Source organism: Arachis duranensis, chromosome 2 (genome assembly GCF_000817695.3).
Source record: "Arachis duranensis cultivar V14167 chromosome 2, aradu.V14167.gnm2.J7QH, whole genome shotgun sequence".
Classification (NCBI taxonomy): Eukaryota; Viridiplantae; Streptophyta; class Magnoliopsida; order Fabales; family Fabaceae; genus Arachis; species Arachis duranensis.
Genome location: NC_029773.3, coordinates 85,358,252 through 85,373,266, shown reverse-complemented (window position 1 = coordinate 85,373,266; position 15,015 = coordinate 85,358,252). Strand labels below are relative to the sequence as shown.

Here is a 15,015-nt window from a genome sequence, read left to right as displayed (position 1 = left end):
AATTGTGGGAGATTTTTTTTACTTCCTAGTAGGAGTGTTTCTAAAAATTCAATCACGTGTCTATATTTTTATACAGGATCAAAGTACTTACTATTCGTCCAACAACTTATTAGAGTCATAAAATTTTATTATTTGTTAGATGTCATACACTAATGATTTTTTTTTTCTTTTTATACGAGTGTAGCTAATTGCATAATAATATACTTGCTGTATCCATATAAAAACATGTTCTATTTTATTTTTATTGCTTTATCTCACTCATTTTTCTTAGTCAGCTTAGAAACAACGCATTCATAGCATTCCACATATTTTTTTCTTTTATCCCAAAAAAAAAAGAAAGGGAAAGAAAAGTAAGCACTCATATGATTATGAAAGGTCACATATTGATATTGTAGGTCCTCCAATAGAACAAAAACTCTTTCTAGTTGGTCTCACTCTCACACACTTAATTGATGACTCCGCATATTGATTTGCATGAAATAATGAGTTGTCTACCCTAAAATTTAGGAATTTTCTTCTTTTCTTATTCTTTCTTCAATCTTCTTCTTTTCTTATCATCACATCCTTTTTTCTGTTTACATTTTTCTTTTTCGTGTTTTGATGTGGAAATCAGATTTGGGTCAACGCACCATCAACTCAATTGTCTTTTTCATTTAACATTTTTTTCTCTATTTATCATGGTTGAGTTCCTTTTAAATGGTTCCAATGCAGTTTCTTTATCCTTGGTCAATGATCTCATAATAATTGATGAAAACATTATCTGCTTCCATTCCATTATTCTTATACATAAGCACATAAATACATAAATATTTTCCCTATTTTCTTTTCGGGAGTTTAATTATATTTGACAATAGAACCTTTTTATTAGTTAAAGTAATTCAGTTCTTTAATTTTTAGAGTAAATATTCATTCTAGAGTCTAACTATTTATCCAAAAAACAAAACACTTTAAAAATTGAATATTGACCAATCGGCTCTCAACACATTAGAAAATGATTATAGTGGTCCTGCGACCGATTGAGAAATAGTGGAGTGCTGACATGTCAAATTCTCAGTTAGGGATGGCAATATGTACCCTATCCACAAGTATCTAACTCGATTCCATCCGGTCGGGTAGGGTTGTCAACCCGATCCATAGCTGGTAGGATTGGATGCGAGTAGGGTTCTCGTGCGGGTCGGATAGGATGTGGGTTGAACCTCAACCCTACCCGACCAACCCGTACTTTATATATATGTATATATTATATACTTATATAAAAATATGTTTTAAGTAGATGTTAAATCAAATACTTCTCACTAAATATAAAATATCTTTAGCCACTAAAAGAAAATCATTAATTGATAATTCAATATTTTTTTTACATAAAAATCAGTTATATTTTAAATTATCATCAAATTATATAATAAAATTATATCTTTTTATAACCCGCGGGTAGGGTCGGGTACCTGCGGATTAAGAGCGGGTAAGGTTAAGGTTCGAAAATTCTCAACCCACGAGTAGGGTAGGGTTGAATTTATATAAAAATCTCAACCCACAAGTAGGATTAGGGTTGGATCCAAACTCTACCCTACCCTACTCTACCATTGCCACCCCTATTCTCGGCCACGTGGATTTTGTTACAAAATTGGAATAAATCAACCCTCCAAAAATACAAAATGTCGTCTTTGTCTCAACCTTCTTTAAATTAAGGTTTGAGTCTTCGTTGTAGTTATAGCTGGGGATTCTATTTTGCAAGTCATGGCTGATGAAGATAGTAATTATTACTTACGAAATAAAATTGAAACAAAACCCCAAACACACAACAAGAGTTCGAGTGTGATAATGGATTCGACTGGGAGTTTCGTGAGAGGGGGAAATAGAAGGAAAAAAAATTTACAGCACCTATTTATAATTGCGGAACATATAACATCTTATTTGAGTCAAGTATTATGGACAATCTAAACAGGCTTTTTTTTTAGGTACTCCTAATTTAAGATAATTATGATTTGATGTTGAACATGCTTCATCAATGGTTGTTTAGGTCAATTTATTTTTTTTTATTCTTAGCTAGTAAATGTGTTTTTGAATACCAAAGTTCCTCACAGCAAATTATTTGCTTAGCTGAACAAATATGTGATATCTTTTCATGCTAAAAATGTTACAAATTATAATGTATTGGTGAACCAAATGAAGAGATTGGAATTAGAGAAGTTGGAATCTCTAAAATTGCAGTGACACTATTATTTTTGGCTTTATTTAGTGTATTGTATGCTTGAAAAATCTGTACTTAGTTTATAAGAAATAGGTTTAGGATATTAAATTAGGATTGTTTGATAAACCTATTTTGTGAAAAAATGTGTGAGTTTATGTGAAATATGTATATTTTCACATGATAAAAATTACAAATTTATTGAAAATTATAAATATTTATTTTCTTACTGTACCAATATCATTATTTTAAGAATCTTATACTAGTTTAAAAATTTGAAAAAATGCTCAAGGATTATCATAATATATTATTTTTGGTAATTATTTTTAGCTATCAACCTAATTTTATTAGTTTAATAATTTACTAACATATTTTTAGTCTACGTCTTTAAACATTGATGACTAACTGTTGATAAAAAATAATAAATTCTTTTAGCTTTATAACATTCCTCTAAAAATTTTAAATACACGTAATTGTGTTTAGAAAAAATAAAATTTTTTTTGTCATGCTTAATACTTGTTCGGTAGGTCGGGTACCGGACAGTTTGGAGTGATCCTCGTGTGGATAGTTGGGGCGTGATCTGGAATGGGACGTGAGGGCAAGATGGGGAACCGACGTTCCGAGCTCTCGACGAAGAGGAGGGTGTCACCTGCAATGACACTCCGACGCTCAAGTCAGTCGAATGTGCAGGCGAAAAAGAAGGTAAGGCAGTGTGTGACGTACCTTGGGGGAAGGGCAGGTCCTTCCCCATTTATACCGTGTCAGAGGTGGGCCCTACAAGGACAGGTCCACTTTCCTCGAAGCTTCCTCACAGCTGCAGAGGAGAGCTGTCAAGGACGCGTGTCCGGGTCGCGTAGCAAGCGGTACGTGCTCGACCGCTCGGGTTGGGTCATCAGAGGGTTAGGCCGACCCGCGAGTGGCCTAGGCCAGGCCGTAACAGTGCCCAATGCGCCGGCAATTAGCCGCACGGGCTGTTGGCGGCCTGTTATCTTTTTGTTCGTTGTCGCCGAGTCGGTCGCCCGTGGGGGGAACGCGCACCTTGCGTGCGTGTCCGTTCGTTATTGGGGCAATCATCCATCATCTCGTTCCTCGCGCAGAGCATTAAATGCTCATAATGGGTTGGAAAACCCTGTGCGCAAAGACCATTTTGCCCTCAGGCCTTTCGCACTCCCTTTCTAGCAGTTTTAAACAGTTTTGCATTGGTTTTTCTTTTCCACTCTTGCTTTTCCAATCTATTCCTTCTGCAATCCTCATCATCCGAAGACTTATTCCGTCATTTTTGCGCGTCCTTCTCTTTTTCAAGTTTTTGCAATCAATCCAGGTAACCATCAATCCCTTATTTCTTCTGCTTCAATGCTTTCTTGCATGTTTACTGCATGTGCTTGCTGTTTCGTTGTTTGGTTTTGTAAGATAGATATCTTTCTAATGTCAAGTAGGTGCGTTAGGGGGGTTTCCATCTTGGGATAGGCTCTGTTTGGGTTTAATTTCAGGCATGTTTAGTTTGGGTTGTAGAACAAGTTAATCATAGTTTCTGGGTTTGTTCAAGTTCCCGACCTATTAGACTAATTGAGTGGTACCCCCACTGTAGGTATGCCTCACGTCGTATCTCGAGCTTCTACCTCCGTCGGGGGTTACGACCCATATGCTTGGGTGGTCTCCGACCTCAGGGACTCCCCAAATCAGATGGGTGAGGAGGAGCTCACCGAGTTCCGTCAAGCCGGGTACTTGTGCGGGGGTACCGACGAGGAGGCTAACTATAACGTTTTTGTTCCTGCCCCCCATGAGCGATTGTATGAGCTCAACTTTCACACACCCCGGGTTGCCGACTGGATCTGGTTTTATAAGGCCATGTTCACTCAAGTGGGGGTTCGGATCCCCTTCTCTGCCTTTCAAATGAGTCTCCTTAGTCGGATATCTGTGGCGCTGTCGCAGTTGCATCTGAACAGTTGGGCTTCGATTCGCTGTTTCGGGATGGTGTGCGAGTACTTGGAACTACCGATATCCGTTGACGTCTTCCTTTTCTTTTTTTAACTTACAAACCCTTCTAAGGAGGGGAAAGCGAGGAAAGGGTTCATGTCCTTCCGTTCTGCCCAAGTGCGGAGGATATTTGGCTTGTTCGAGGACTCCTATCATGGGTTCAAGGACAAGTATTTTAAGGTTCGGCCGGTTAAGGGTCGGCACCCCTTTTGGCTATCGTTGGAAAGAGAACGCCTCATCCTGACGTACTGGAGTTTTGGGGCGGGGTCCAGCGCCTTCATTAAGGTGACTTATAAGAGGATGTCAGCTACGGACCGAAAGATTGCCGATGTGTTGTGGGTTATTTTTGGGAGAAATCATGTGAATCCCCATCTCCTTATGGGTAGTCGGGAGGTCGCTCGTGATTATATTCGTGAGTCTTTAATGTCGCGCTGTCTTTTACACACTTGCTTGTTTTGCTTTTAGTTTGCTGACTACTGATTCGCTCGTTTATCTCTTGTTTGCAGTGGGGATGTCTGCCGAAGTGACCGGCCTTGAAAATCTGTTCAAGAATTTCCTCGCGAAAAGTGATTGGAAAAAAGCTGAGGAGCATCCGGTAGCTCCTTCTGGGAACAAGGGGGAACAAGCGGTGCCCACGCCTCCAGACGTCGTCATGTTGAATAGGCAAGTAAGCACGGCGCGTGATTGCCCCGTTCTCGAGGAAGTGGCCAGTACCGAGCACTCGTCGTCTGCTCACCAGGCTGAGGAAGATGATATGAGGGTCATTCCTACCCCAAAGAGGCAAAGATCGCATTCCAGCCCTGAAGGGGTCCTTACCATGATGGAGAGGAATTTCGATGCTGGGGCATTCATAAATTCCCAATTATTGCCCGGCACGGAGAAATATTTTCATGGTACCGACCTAGCGGGGCAGGCACGGTGGATGTATCGGACCCTTCTTCGTGGCGCAGCCATAGCTCGGAAGGCTGAGTTCGAGCTGTCGGGTATGGCATCGCTTCATCGGAAACTCGAGACCGCCGCCACAGCCAATAATAAGCTCAAGGCTCAAGTTGAAATACTTCAGGAGCAGCTGGCCGAGGCGAGGGATAAGCTTAAGACTACCGAGGAGAAGGCCGCGTCCGCCGAAGAGAAGTTGAAGACTGCCGATGCTTCTGTGTCTCGTCTGACTGAGCAGGAGATGACTTTGAAGAGCCAGCTAAGTGCTGCGCGAGGTCGAGTGGTCGTTTTGGAGAAGGAACGGGATACAGCCGTTGCGGCCGCTAAGACTGCTCGAGACGAGGCTGAGGAATTCAAGAAGAAGCATAAAGAGGTCAGAGAGCAAGGGAAGAATGCAATCTTCATGACCGAAGAGGTTCTCAAGGCTCGGGTGAAGATCATTGCTCCTGATTTCGACATATCGGCAGTTGGCATTTTCAAGATAATCAAGGACGGCAAGATTGTTGATACACCTAGGATGTGATTTGTTGTGTCTTGTGTTTTTTGTGGATTCATTATAGAGCTTTTGAAACTTTTTACTTTGTTAGCCGTTTGGTCGGTTCAATCGTTTGGTCGGTTTGTAGACATATACTCTTTATTTTATCCAGTAACATGTTGTTTCCGTTTGCTCGTTGTTTGTTTATTTGTTTACCGTTATGTTGGTGTCTTGAGCGAGGACACTTTGTGCTTTTATTGTTATCCTGGCCGTTTATCATGCCTTTTTAACTTGATTGGCTCCCGGGGTGATCAGTCCCAGGGTGCCGTGTTGTTGTCCCGCTCATTACTCGTTTATGAGGGGCGTATTGTGGTAGGGCGCATAATGAAGATGGAAAAGCAAATACGTTAAGCGAATATTAATCGTCAGTTAAACAAAGATATATTCACAGTAAGTGTTTAAGCCATACTGAATTACTTAAAAACCGTCGAATCACCTAGTCGGTGTGTTCGAGCTAGGAATAAAATCTTCTCAGGTTACCTGCGTTCCAAGTTCTTGGTATCTCCCTGCCATCCAGCTTCTCTAGTTAGTATGCTCCTTTGCCAAGTACTTCTCTGACCCTGTAGGGTCCTTCCCAGTTTGCCGCAAGCTTTCCTTACCCATGGGTCGCGAGTCCTATGTCGTTGCGTCGCAAGACTAAGTCATCTTTTTCAAACTCCCTCCTGAGCACTTTGGTGTTATAACGTAGGGCTATTCTTTGCTTTAGCGCTACTTCTGTCAAGTGCACCGTCTCCCTTGCCTCATCTATCAGGTATTTCTCCACTGCTTCTTCTACTCCTTTTAAAAGGAGTCGCAGGCTTGGTTCGCCGACTTCCACGGGTATTATGGCGTCTACTCCGTATGTCAAGCGGAAAGGGGTTTCTCCAGTGGTAGACTGCTCAGTTGTACGGTAGGACCGGAGGATTGAAGCGAGCTCATCGGTCCATGCGCCTTTCTTGTCACTGAGTCGCTTTTTGAGGCCTTGTAAGATTACCTTATTCGCAAATTCGACCTGCCCATTTGTTTGGGTGTGCTCTACTGAAGAGAACTTCTGCTTTATACCAAGCCACTGAGGAATTCTGCGAACTTCTTGTCGGTGAATTGTGTCCCGTTGTCCGAGATAACGACTTATGGGATCCTGAACCGAGTTATCAATTGTTTCCACATGAACTTCCTGCAATTGGCTGATGATATGCTGGCTAGTGCTTCGGCCTCTATCCACTTAGTGTAGTAGTCGATGGCGACTATGAGGTATTTAACTTGTCCTGGGCCCACCGGGAAAGGACCGAGGATGTCGATTCCCCATTGGGCGAAAGGTCAGGATGCCGTGAGTAGGCTTAGCTCAGAAGCTGGTGCTCTGTGAAAGTTGGCATTCTCTTGACACTTGGTGCATTTCTTTACAAACTCCTGAGAGTCTTTCATCATTGACGGCCAGTAGTATCCGGCTCAGATGAGCTTCCTTGCTAGGGCTTTGCCCCCGATATGGTGGCCGCAGCATCCTTCATGGACCTCCCTGAGTACGTAATCGGTTTCCTCGGGATGTAGGCACTTCAACAAGGGTTAGTGAGTCCCCTTTTGAATAGTTGCCCTTGTATGATCATGTACTTGGCTGCCTCCCTTCTCAACGCTTTAGCTGCTTTCTCGTCGTCAGGGAGTCTACCGTTTTTGATGAACTTGGTGATCGGATCTAACCAGTAGGGATTCGCCTCCGCCAAATGGAGGCTAACTGCTGGTTCCTTTGACATGCCTTGGATGAGAGATCGGTTGCCTACTCCCGGTTTTGTGCTTGCCAACTTAGATAGGAGGTCCGCTCGTGTGTTTCTTTCCCTCGGAACGTGTTAGACCGTGATCTCCTCGAAGTGATCACTCAATTCTCTGACCTTCTCCAGGTACTTTTGCAACAGTAAATCCCTAGCCTGGTAGTTCCCATTTACCTGCGAGGTGACAACCTGTGAGTCGCTACAAACCTCGAGCCTCGTTGCCCCGACTTCACGAGCTAGGGTCAGACCTCCCAAAAGTGCTTCGTACTCCGCTTGGTTGTTTGATACTGGGAACTCAAACTTGATCGACTACTCGTATACGACCCCGGTAGGACTTTCCAAGATGACCCCGGCTCCCCCTGACTTTTGGTTGGAGGCTCCGTTTACATGGAGTCTCCACCGTGTGCCCTTTTCCTCAATAGGGTCCCCTGTTACCTCTACCAAGAAGTCGGCCATTTCTTGTGCCTTGATTGCGTCCCGAGGTTCATATTGTAGGTCATACTGGGAGAGTTCAATAGCCCACGTCATCGTTCTTCCAGCTAAATCGGGTTTTTGGAGTATCTGGCGGATTCCTTGGTCCGTTCTCATGACTATCCGGTGGCCCTGAAAGTATTACTTCAGTCTGCGAGAAGAGGTCAGGAGTGCTAGTGCTAGTCTTTCCAGTTTACTGTACCTTGCCTCTACTCCTTGTAGCGCCCTACTCACAAAGTAGATTGGTTGTTGAGCCTTTCCTTCTTCTCGCACTAAGACTGCCGCGAGCGCTCCCTCCGTTATGGCCAAGTATAGGTAAAGTGGTTCTCCGACCCTGGGCTTTTCGAGTACGGGGGGTGCCGCCAGGATCTCCTTGAAGTGTTTGAACGCTTCCTCGCATGCGGGAGTCCACTCGAATGCTATCCCTTTTCTCATCAGATGGAAAAAGGGTAGAGCTTTTGCCGCCGATGCCCCGAGGAAGCGAGATAGTATGGTGAGCCGCCCCGTTAGCCTCTGGACGTCTTTGATACAACCTGGGCTCTTCATTTGTAGTATTGCCTGACATTTTTCGGGGTTGGCTTCTACCCCCTTTGGGTGATTGATAAACCACTATTTTATGGTTTATCTTGTGCTCACTTAAGTGATTTTTATCAACTCTTTACTCACTTATTCATATGATTTGCATGTTTACATTTTTCTTCCTGATTTTGTGCCATGATTGAAAACATGCTTCTTTGGCTTTTATTTTCTTTTATTTAATCCTCTCTTATTACCATTCGATGCCTTGATATGTGTGTTAAGTGATTTTAGAGATTACAGGGCAGGAATGACTTAAAGGATGGAAAGGAAGCATGCAAAAGTGGAAGGAATACAAGAAACTGAAGGAATTGCCAAAGCTGTCAGCCTGACCTCTTTGCACTCAAACGGTCATAACTTGAGCTACAGAGGTCCAAATGATGCGGTTTTACTTGCGTTGGAAAGCTAACGTTCAGGGCTTCGATTTGATATTTAATTTGCCATAGTGGCCATATAGATAGGTGACGCGAATGCGTACTCCACGCAGACGCATCGCAGTGACAAAAATCAGCGTGGTAGATTTCTTCTCCAGCGATTTCTGGGCTGTTTTCGACCCAATTTGCGGCCCAGAAAACACAGATTAGAGGCTATAATGTGGGGGAATCCATTCATTCATAATCATTAGCTCATAATTCATAATTTTAGATGTAGTTTTTAGAGAGAGAGGTTCTCTCATCTCTCTTAGGATTTAGGATTAGGATTCCTCTTAAAGGATTTATGATTTCTTCTTCTTAAATTTCAGGTTCCATGTTCTTTTTATTTATTTTCTCAATTTGGTTTATGAACTCTTCATGTTTAGATTGATTTCCTATTTATTACAATTTGAGGTATTTCAGACTTATGATTGCTTTATTTAATTTATGTTATTGATGCTTGGGCTCTATCCAAATTATTTTCATTCGAGTAGATTTTCTTCCCTTTTGGCTTCGGTTGATTAATTGGTAACTCTTGAGTTGTCAAACTCATTGTTGACTGAAAATTGGAATTCTTCAAGAATTAATTCGAATTTCTATAACTCTAGTCTTTCCTTAAGGAGTTGATTAGGAATTTAGGTATTAAATTAATTCATCCACTTAACTTACCTTCATAGTTAGATGTTAACAAAGTGAGAGAAAAATCCAATTCTCATCACCATTGATAAGGATAACTAGGATAGGACTTCCAGTTTTCATACCTTGCCAAGAGTTTTATTAATTATTAATTTATTGATTCTTGCAATCTGTTTCTCTTATTCAAAACCTTTTCAAAACCCAAAATACTGTTTTCCATAACCAATAATAAATCATACTTCCCTGCAATTCATTGAGAAGACGACCCGAGGTTTGAATACTTCGGTTTATAAATTTATTGGGTTTTGTTACTTGTGACAACCAAAACATTTGTACGAAGAAATTTTTTGTTGGTTTAGAATCTATACTCACAACGCGGCTATATTTTTATAAAATTCTTTACTAGCAAAAAATCCTAACGTCAGTGATCATGAAACCCAGGAATTTCCCGGCCTCCATGGCGAAGGCACATTTGAGTGGATTGAGCCTTATGCCGTTTTTTCGGAGGGACGCGAATACATTTCCCAAATCTCCCAGGAGATCATCTGACCGGGTGGTCTTTGCGAGAATGTCATCTACATAGACCTCCACCGTCTTCCCTATGAGATCGTTGAATATCTTATTCATCAATCTCTGATATGTAGCTCCCGCATTTTTCAAACCAAAAGGCATCACCGTGTAACAATAGATTCCTTTTGGGGTTATGAATGCTGTTTTGTCTTCGTCAGGCCAGTGCATTAGTATCTGATTGTAGCCGGAATAGGCATCCATGAAGCTAAGGTACCGGTATCTTGCCGTCGTGTCGACGAGCGCGTCAATGTTGGGAAGGGGGTAGCTGTCCTTGGGACATGCCTTGTTAAGATCCGAGTAATCCATGCACATTCTCCATTTCCCATTGTGTTTTTTCACTAGGACTACATTCGACAATCAGGTCGAGTAGTCTAGTTCTCGGATAAAACCTGCTTCTAGGAGGCTGGCCGTTTGCCTGGCCACCTCCTATGCCCTTTCTTGCGATATCTTCCTTCTCCTTTGAGCCATTGGTCGGGCTTCAGGCTTGACGGCCAGGTGGTGCGACATAAGATGTGGGTCTATGCCTGGCATGTCGGCTGGCGTCCAGGCGAACAGATCGCCGTTGGCTATGATCATCTCTACCAAAGGTTCTTTCAATTCATGTGGGAGGTTTTTGTTAATGAATGTGAACTTTTCCTCTGTGTCCCCAACTCTGAACTTCTCTAGGTCCCCCTCTGGTTCAGGTCTGGGGTTGTCGTCGATCCGGGCGTCCAGGTCAGCGAGAAACACTTCTGACGCTTCTTTGGATTTTTTCCTCAGGGAGAGACTGGCATTGTCGCAAGCGACCGCCGTTTCCAACTCTCCTTTTATGGACCCTACAAATTCGTTGTCCGTGACAAACTTCATGATGAGCAGTTTTGTGCTGATCACTGTGCCGACCTCATTGATGGTCTTCCTCCCTAAGATGATGTTGTAAGCCGTAAAGTCTCGTAGAAGTACGAACTCGGCCATAACCGATCTCCGTCCTTGTTCACCTCCTAGGGAGACTGGTAGGGAAATTATGCCATTTGGCTTGATGAAGTGATCGCCTAGCTTGACGATACCGTGTTGGTGAGTCGTTAGGTCGGCGTCTCGTAGCCCCAACGCGTCGAAAATGTTTCGAAACATAATGTTTGAGTCTGCCCCTGTATCTATAAGAATTCGTTTGACGAGGTCAGTTCCCACCCGGGCCGTAATGACCATGGGGGGATTTTCCAGGATCTCGTCAAACCATTGAACTTCTGGTCCGAAGGAAATGGACGGGCCCTTTTAGAACTTTGTGAGGGTGAAGAGGAGATCGCCAGGACTTTCGTGTCTTTTTTGTGTGCTGATCTTGATCTTGGGGCTGTGTTCCTCGCGGTCACTACGTTTACTATGGTAAGACCTTGGTCCTCGTCCCTTGGTTCTTGTCGCCGTTTCGCTGTTCGAGACTTGTCTTCCCCGTCTTGGTCACGACCTCGTCTCCTCGGTTCCCTGATGAGATGGGCGAATTTAGCCAGTTTTCCATCTCTAATTGCTTGTTCAAGCGCATCTTTTAGCTCGAAATAGTCCTGCGTCTTATGTCCGTAGCCTTTATGGTAATCGCAGTACAGGCTTTTGTTACCGCCAGTCCGGTCCTTCAGTGCACGGGGCTTCGACAAGATTCCTTTCTCAGCTATCTGTTGGTAGACTTTCATGATAGGGAGAATGAGGGGGGTATAGTTTGTGAACTTTCCCACACGGGGAAACGGTCTACGTGTTCTGCTCGGGCCGCCGTCTCTGGCGTGCTCCTTCTATTGTTCTCCGTTGCCATGTTGCCTGGGCTGAGTGTAGGAGGGTTGCCGCTTGTTGGCAGCCACAACTTGGCTGACTTCCTCATCGTTAATGTATTCGCGTGCCACTTTTTGGATCTCTTGCATCATCCAGACTGGCCTAGTAGTGAGATGCTTTCTGAAATCCTCGTTGAGAAGTCCATTGGTCAGGCATAGACTTGCCACCGAATCCGTTAACCCCTCTATTTCCAAGCATTTGTCATTGAAGCGATCTAGGTATTTTCTGGTCGTCTCGTCAGCTTTCTGAGTGACGCCGAGCAGATTGATCGGGTGTTTTGCCTTCGCGATTCTGGTGGTGAATTGTGCTAAGAAGGCGCGACTGATGTCCGAGAAACCGGCCACGGAGCCCTGTAGGAGGCTATTGAACCACCGTATCGCAGGGCCTGCCAGGGTGACCGGGAAAGCGCGACACCTTACCTCGTCTCCCACTCCCTTTAGGTTCATTCGGGCCTCAAAGGCCGTGAGGTGCTCCTGCGGGTCTTGTGTCCCGTCATACCTCATGTCCGTTGGTTTGTCAAAGTGCTTTGCCAACCGGACCTCGAGGATAGAATAGTGGAATGGGGTGGGGCCTATGATGACGGGTCGTTGCGTTCTCTCGGACCTCTCTTCTCCGTTTTCACGGTCTCGTCTCATGACACACGCTCATTTGCCCTGAGCGTAGATGATTGTATCGTTTCGTCTCCTAGGGCGTTCCTGGTCCTCCCAGCTACTTTCCGATTCCGATCCTGAGACGGGAGTAAGTCGGGAGCGATTGCTTCGGTGGGAGGCTCTGCCTCGACTTTCGGGGGATTGGGAGTAATCAGGGTCGGAGGCCTCTTGGTGACGTTCCTGATCCGCTAATTGGCGTTCCAGGTTCTGCACCCTATGGCACAGTTCTTGTATTATCCTGGTGCTATCGCTACCTGTTCCCCCGAAGGGGCGTCTTTCACGGACTCTTTATTGTGGCTCGGTCCGTTGTGGAGGGGATCTTAACCGCTCTCGGGGGGAGGCGACGGAGGCGGCCCCCTCAAGACCTCCCAGGCGGCCTTGGTCCCCTGGACCTGGCACGATCTCCATTCAGTCGCGTGGTTCCCCATAAACGGTGCCAATGTTCGGTAGGTCGGGTACCGGACGGTTTGGAGTGATACTCGTGTGGATAGGTAGGGCGTGATCTGGAATGGGTTGTGAGGGCAAGATGGGGAACCGACGTTCCGAGCTCTCGACGAAGAGGGGGGTGTCACCTGCAATGACACTCCGACGCTCAAGTCAGTCGAATGAGCAAGCGAAAAAGAGGGTAAGGCAGTGTGTGACGTACCTTGGGGGAAGGGCAGGTCCTTTCCCATTTATACCGTGTCAGAGGTGGGCCCTTTAAGGACAGGCCCACTTTCCTCAAAGCTTCCTCACAGCTGCGGTGGAGAGCTGTCAAGGACGCGTGTCTGAGTCGCGTAGCAAGCGGTACGTGCCCAAACGCTCGAGTCGGGTCATCAGAGGGTCGGGCCGACTCGCGAGTAGTCTGGGCCAGGCCGTAACAAGACCTAATTTGATTTGAGCAGAATTGATATTTTGGTAGAAGCGAGAATAACATGTAGTTTTGACTAAGTTAGGCTTGTAAAGTTGTAATAGCACTAGAGTTGCTTAGATCGAGCCAGAATTTTTTTATTTTTATTTTTATTTTATGTATTTAACAAAGGCTAGTACACAAAAAGATTATAAAGCCCGAACTGATCATACTTATAAGTTGTTACCAAAATGATAATCAACAAGAGCACAACTGCACAAGTATCAATTATTAGTCTTCAATCCTAGTACCATATAATTGTTAGGAAATTATTTAATTTTCTAACTTATTTGTGGACAATACATATATCAATTATAATCACAAATGATGCTATTTCAAATTAAATGACTTATATAATGATGATCTCATTTATTGTTATAAATGCTAATTGAATAAGTCATTATTACTTTTGATTTGGAATTAAATGAGAATAAAACCCAGATATTATCTTTTGTTGTTTAGATAATTATCTTTTGGATTTTAGATATATTATCTTTTGGACTTTATATACTATTTTATTTAGGCTTTAGGGTTTAATGGGTGCCATTCTCGAATATAAATAGTGCCTTCAGGGTTTCGGTCTCCAATATACCAAAGTCACCTTTGTTGCTCTTTCCCCATCAAAAGAGTTGCAGTTCAGCCGCCTAGGAATACAGAAGACTTTGGTTGAGGAAGATCGAAAGAACCACAAAATCCAAAATCTTCCAATCATGAATTCAGGTACGCTTTCGCATTATATTATATTTTTGGTGATTTAATATGAATGATCTGAATTATTAAAATTAATTTATTTTAACAAGTGATATCAGAGTCATCCCTATTTGAATAATTGAGAATATTTATTTTTGTGTTTAAAGCCGCCTTTGTTGCTCTTTCCCCATCAAAAGAGTTGCAGTTCAGCCGCCTAGGAATACAGAAGGTTTGGTTGAGGAAGATCGAAAGAACCACAAGATTCAAACTCTTTCAATCATATGATTCATATTTATGAATTCAGGTACGCTTCTGTATTATGTTATTTTAGTGATTCAATATGGATGATCTGGGATATGAAAATTAATTTATTCTAACAAATGGTATCAGAGCAATCCATAATTTAGTCATCAAAATATCAATTTTTTTTATTCTCTCGATTGATATATATGTATATGTGCGTGTCATATATAGTACGAGCACAAGGATTAATTTATTTTAATGCCAATGCACTCGATTGCAATTCTTTATACACATTCGTGTATTATGGGTGTGCTACTGTAGATATATATGTATGACTTTATTATGGCGTTAGTATGCCTTTAAATATTATTGGGTGTATATACATATTATTGGCCGCACGTATATATATTTTACTGTATCTAATTTTTTTATTTGATATAATAATTGATTTGTTCTGAAATATTAGTATAAAGTATTATTATGATTGTTTCAGATTTAATTATGTGTGCCATTAATTTGGTGAAAAGTTAATTAATTATCCTTTTAGGATATAAAGATTATTATGTATGTGTATCTTATGCGAATAATATTTGAATGATAAAAAAAATTATATCTTATTTAATTGTTACATAAGGAAATTAGTAACAAATTTGGATTATTATACCCACATATTTTGTAAAGATTTAGTTTTGGAATAAATTGATTGAACATTAT

At 42.8% G+C, this 15,015-nt stretch overlaps 1 protein-coding gene across 1 annotated transcript; it reads right to left on the bottom strand.

Moving 5' to 3' along the window:
- Positions 1-11,792: 11,792 nt before the first annotated feature.
- LOC107475631 (uncharacterized) lies at positions 11,793-12,464 on the bottom strand. The gene has a single exon (XM_016095295.1). The coding sequence runs from the start codon at positions 12,462-12,464 to the stop codon at positions 11,793-11,795; it is 672 nt and encodes a 223-aa protein (XP_015950781.1).
- Positions 12,465-15,015: the final 2,551 nt, after the last annotated feature.

What these genes read in the sequence shown, in the direction of transcription:
- LOC107475631 (XM_016095295.1), bottom strand. Translation starts at nt 12,464, where the DNA reads ATGAGACGAGACCGTGAAAACGGAGAAGAGAGGTCCGAGAGAACGCAA.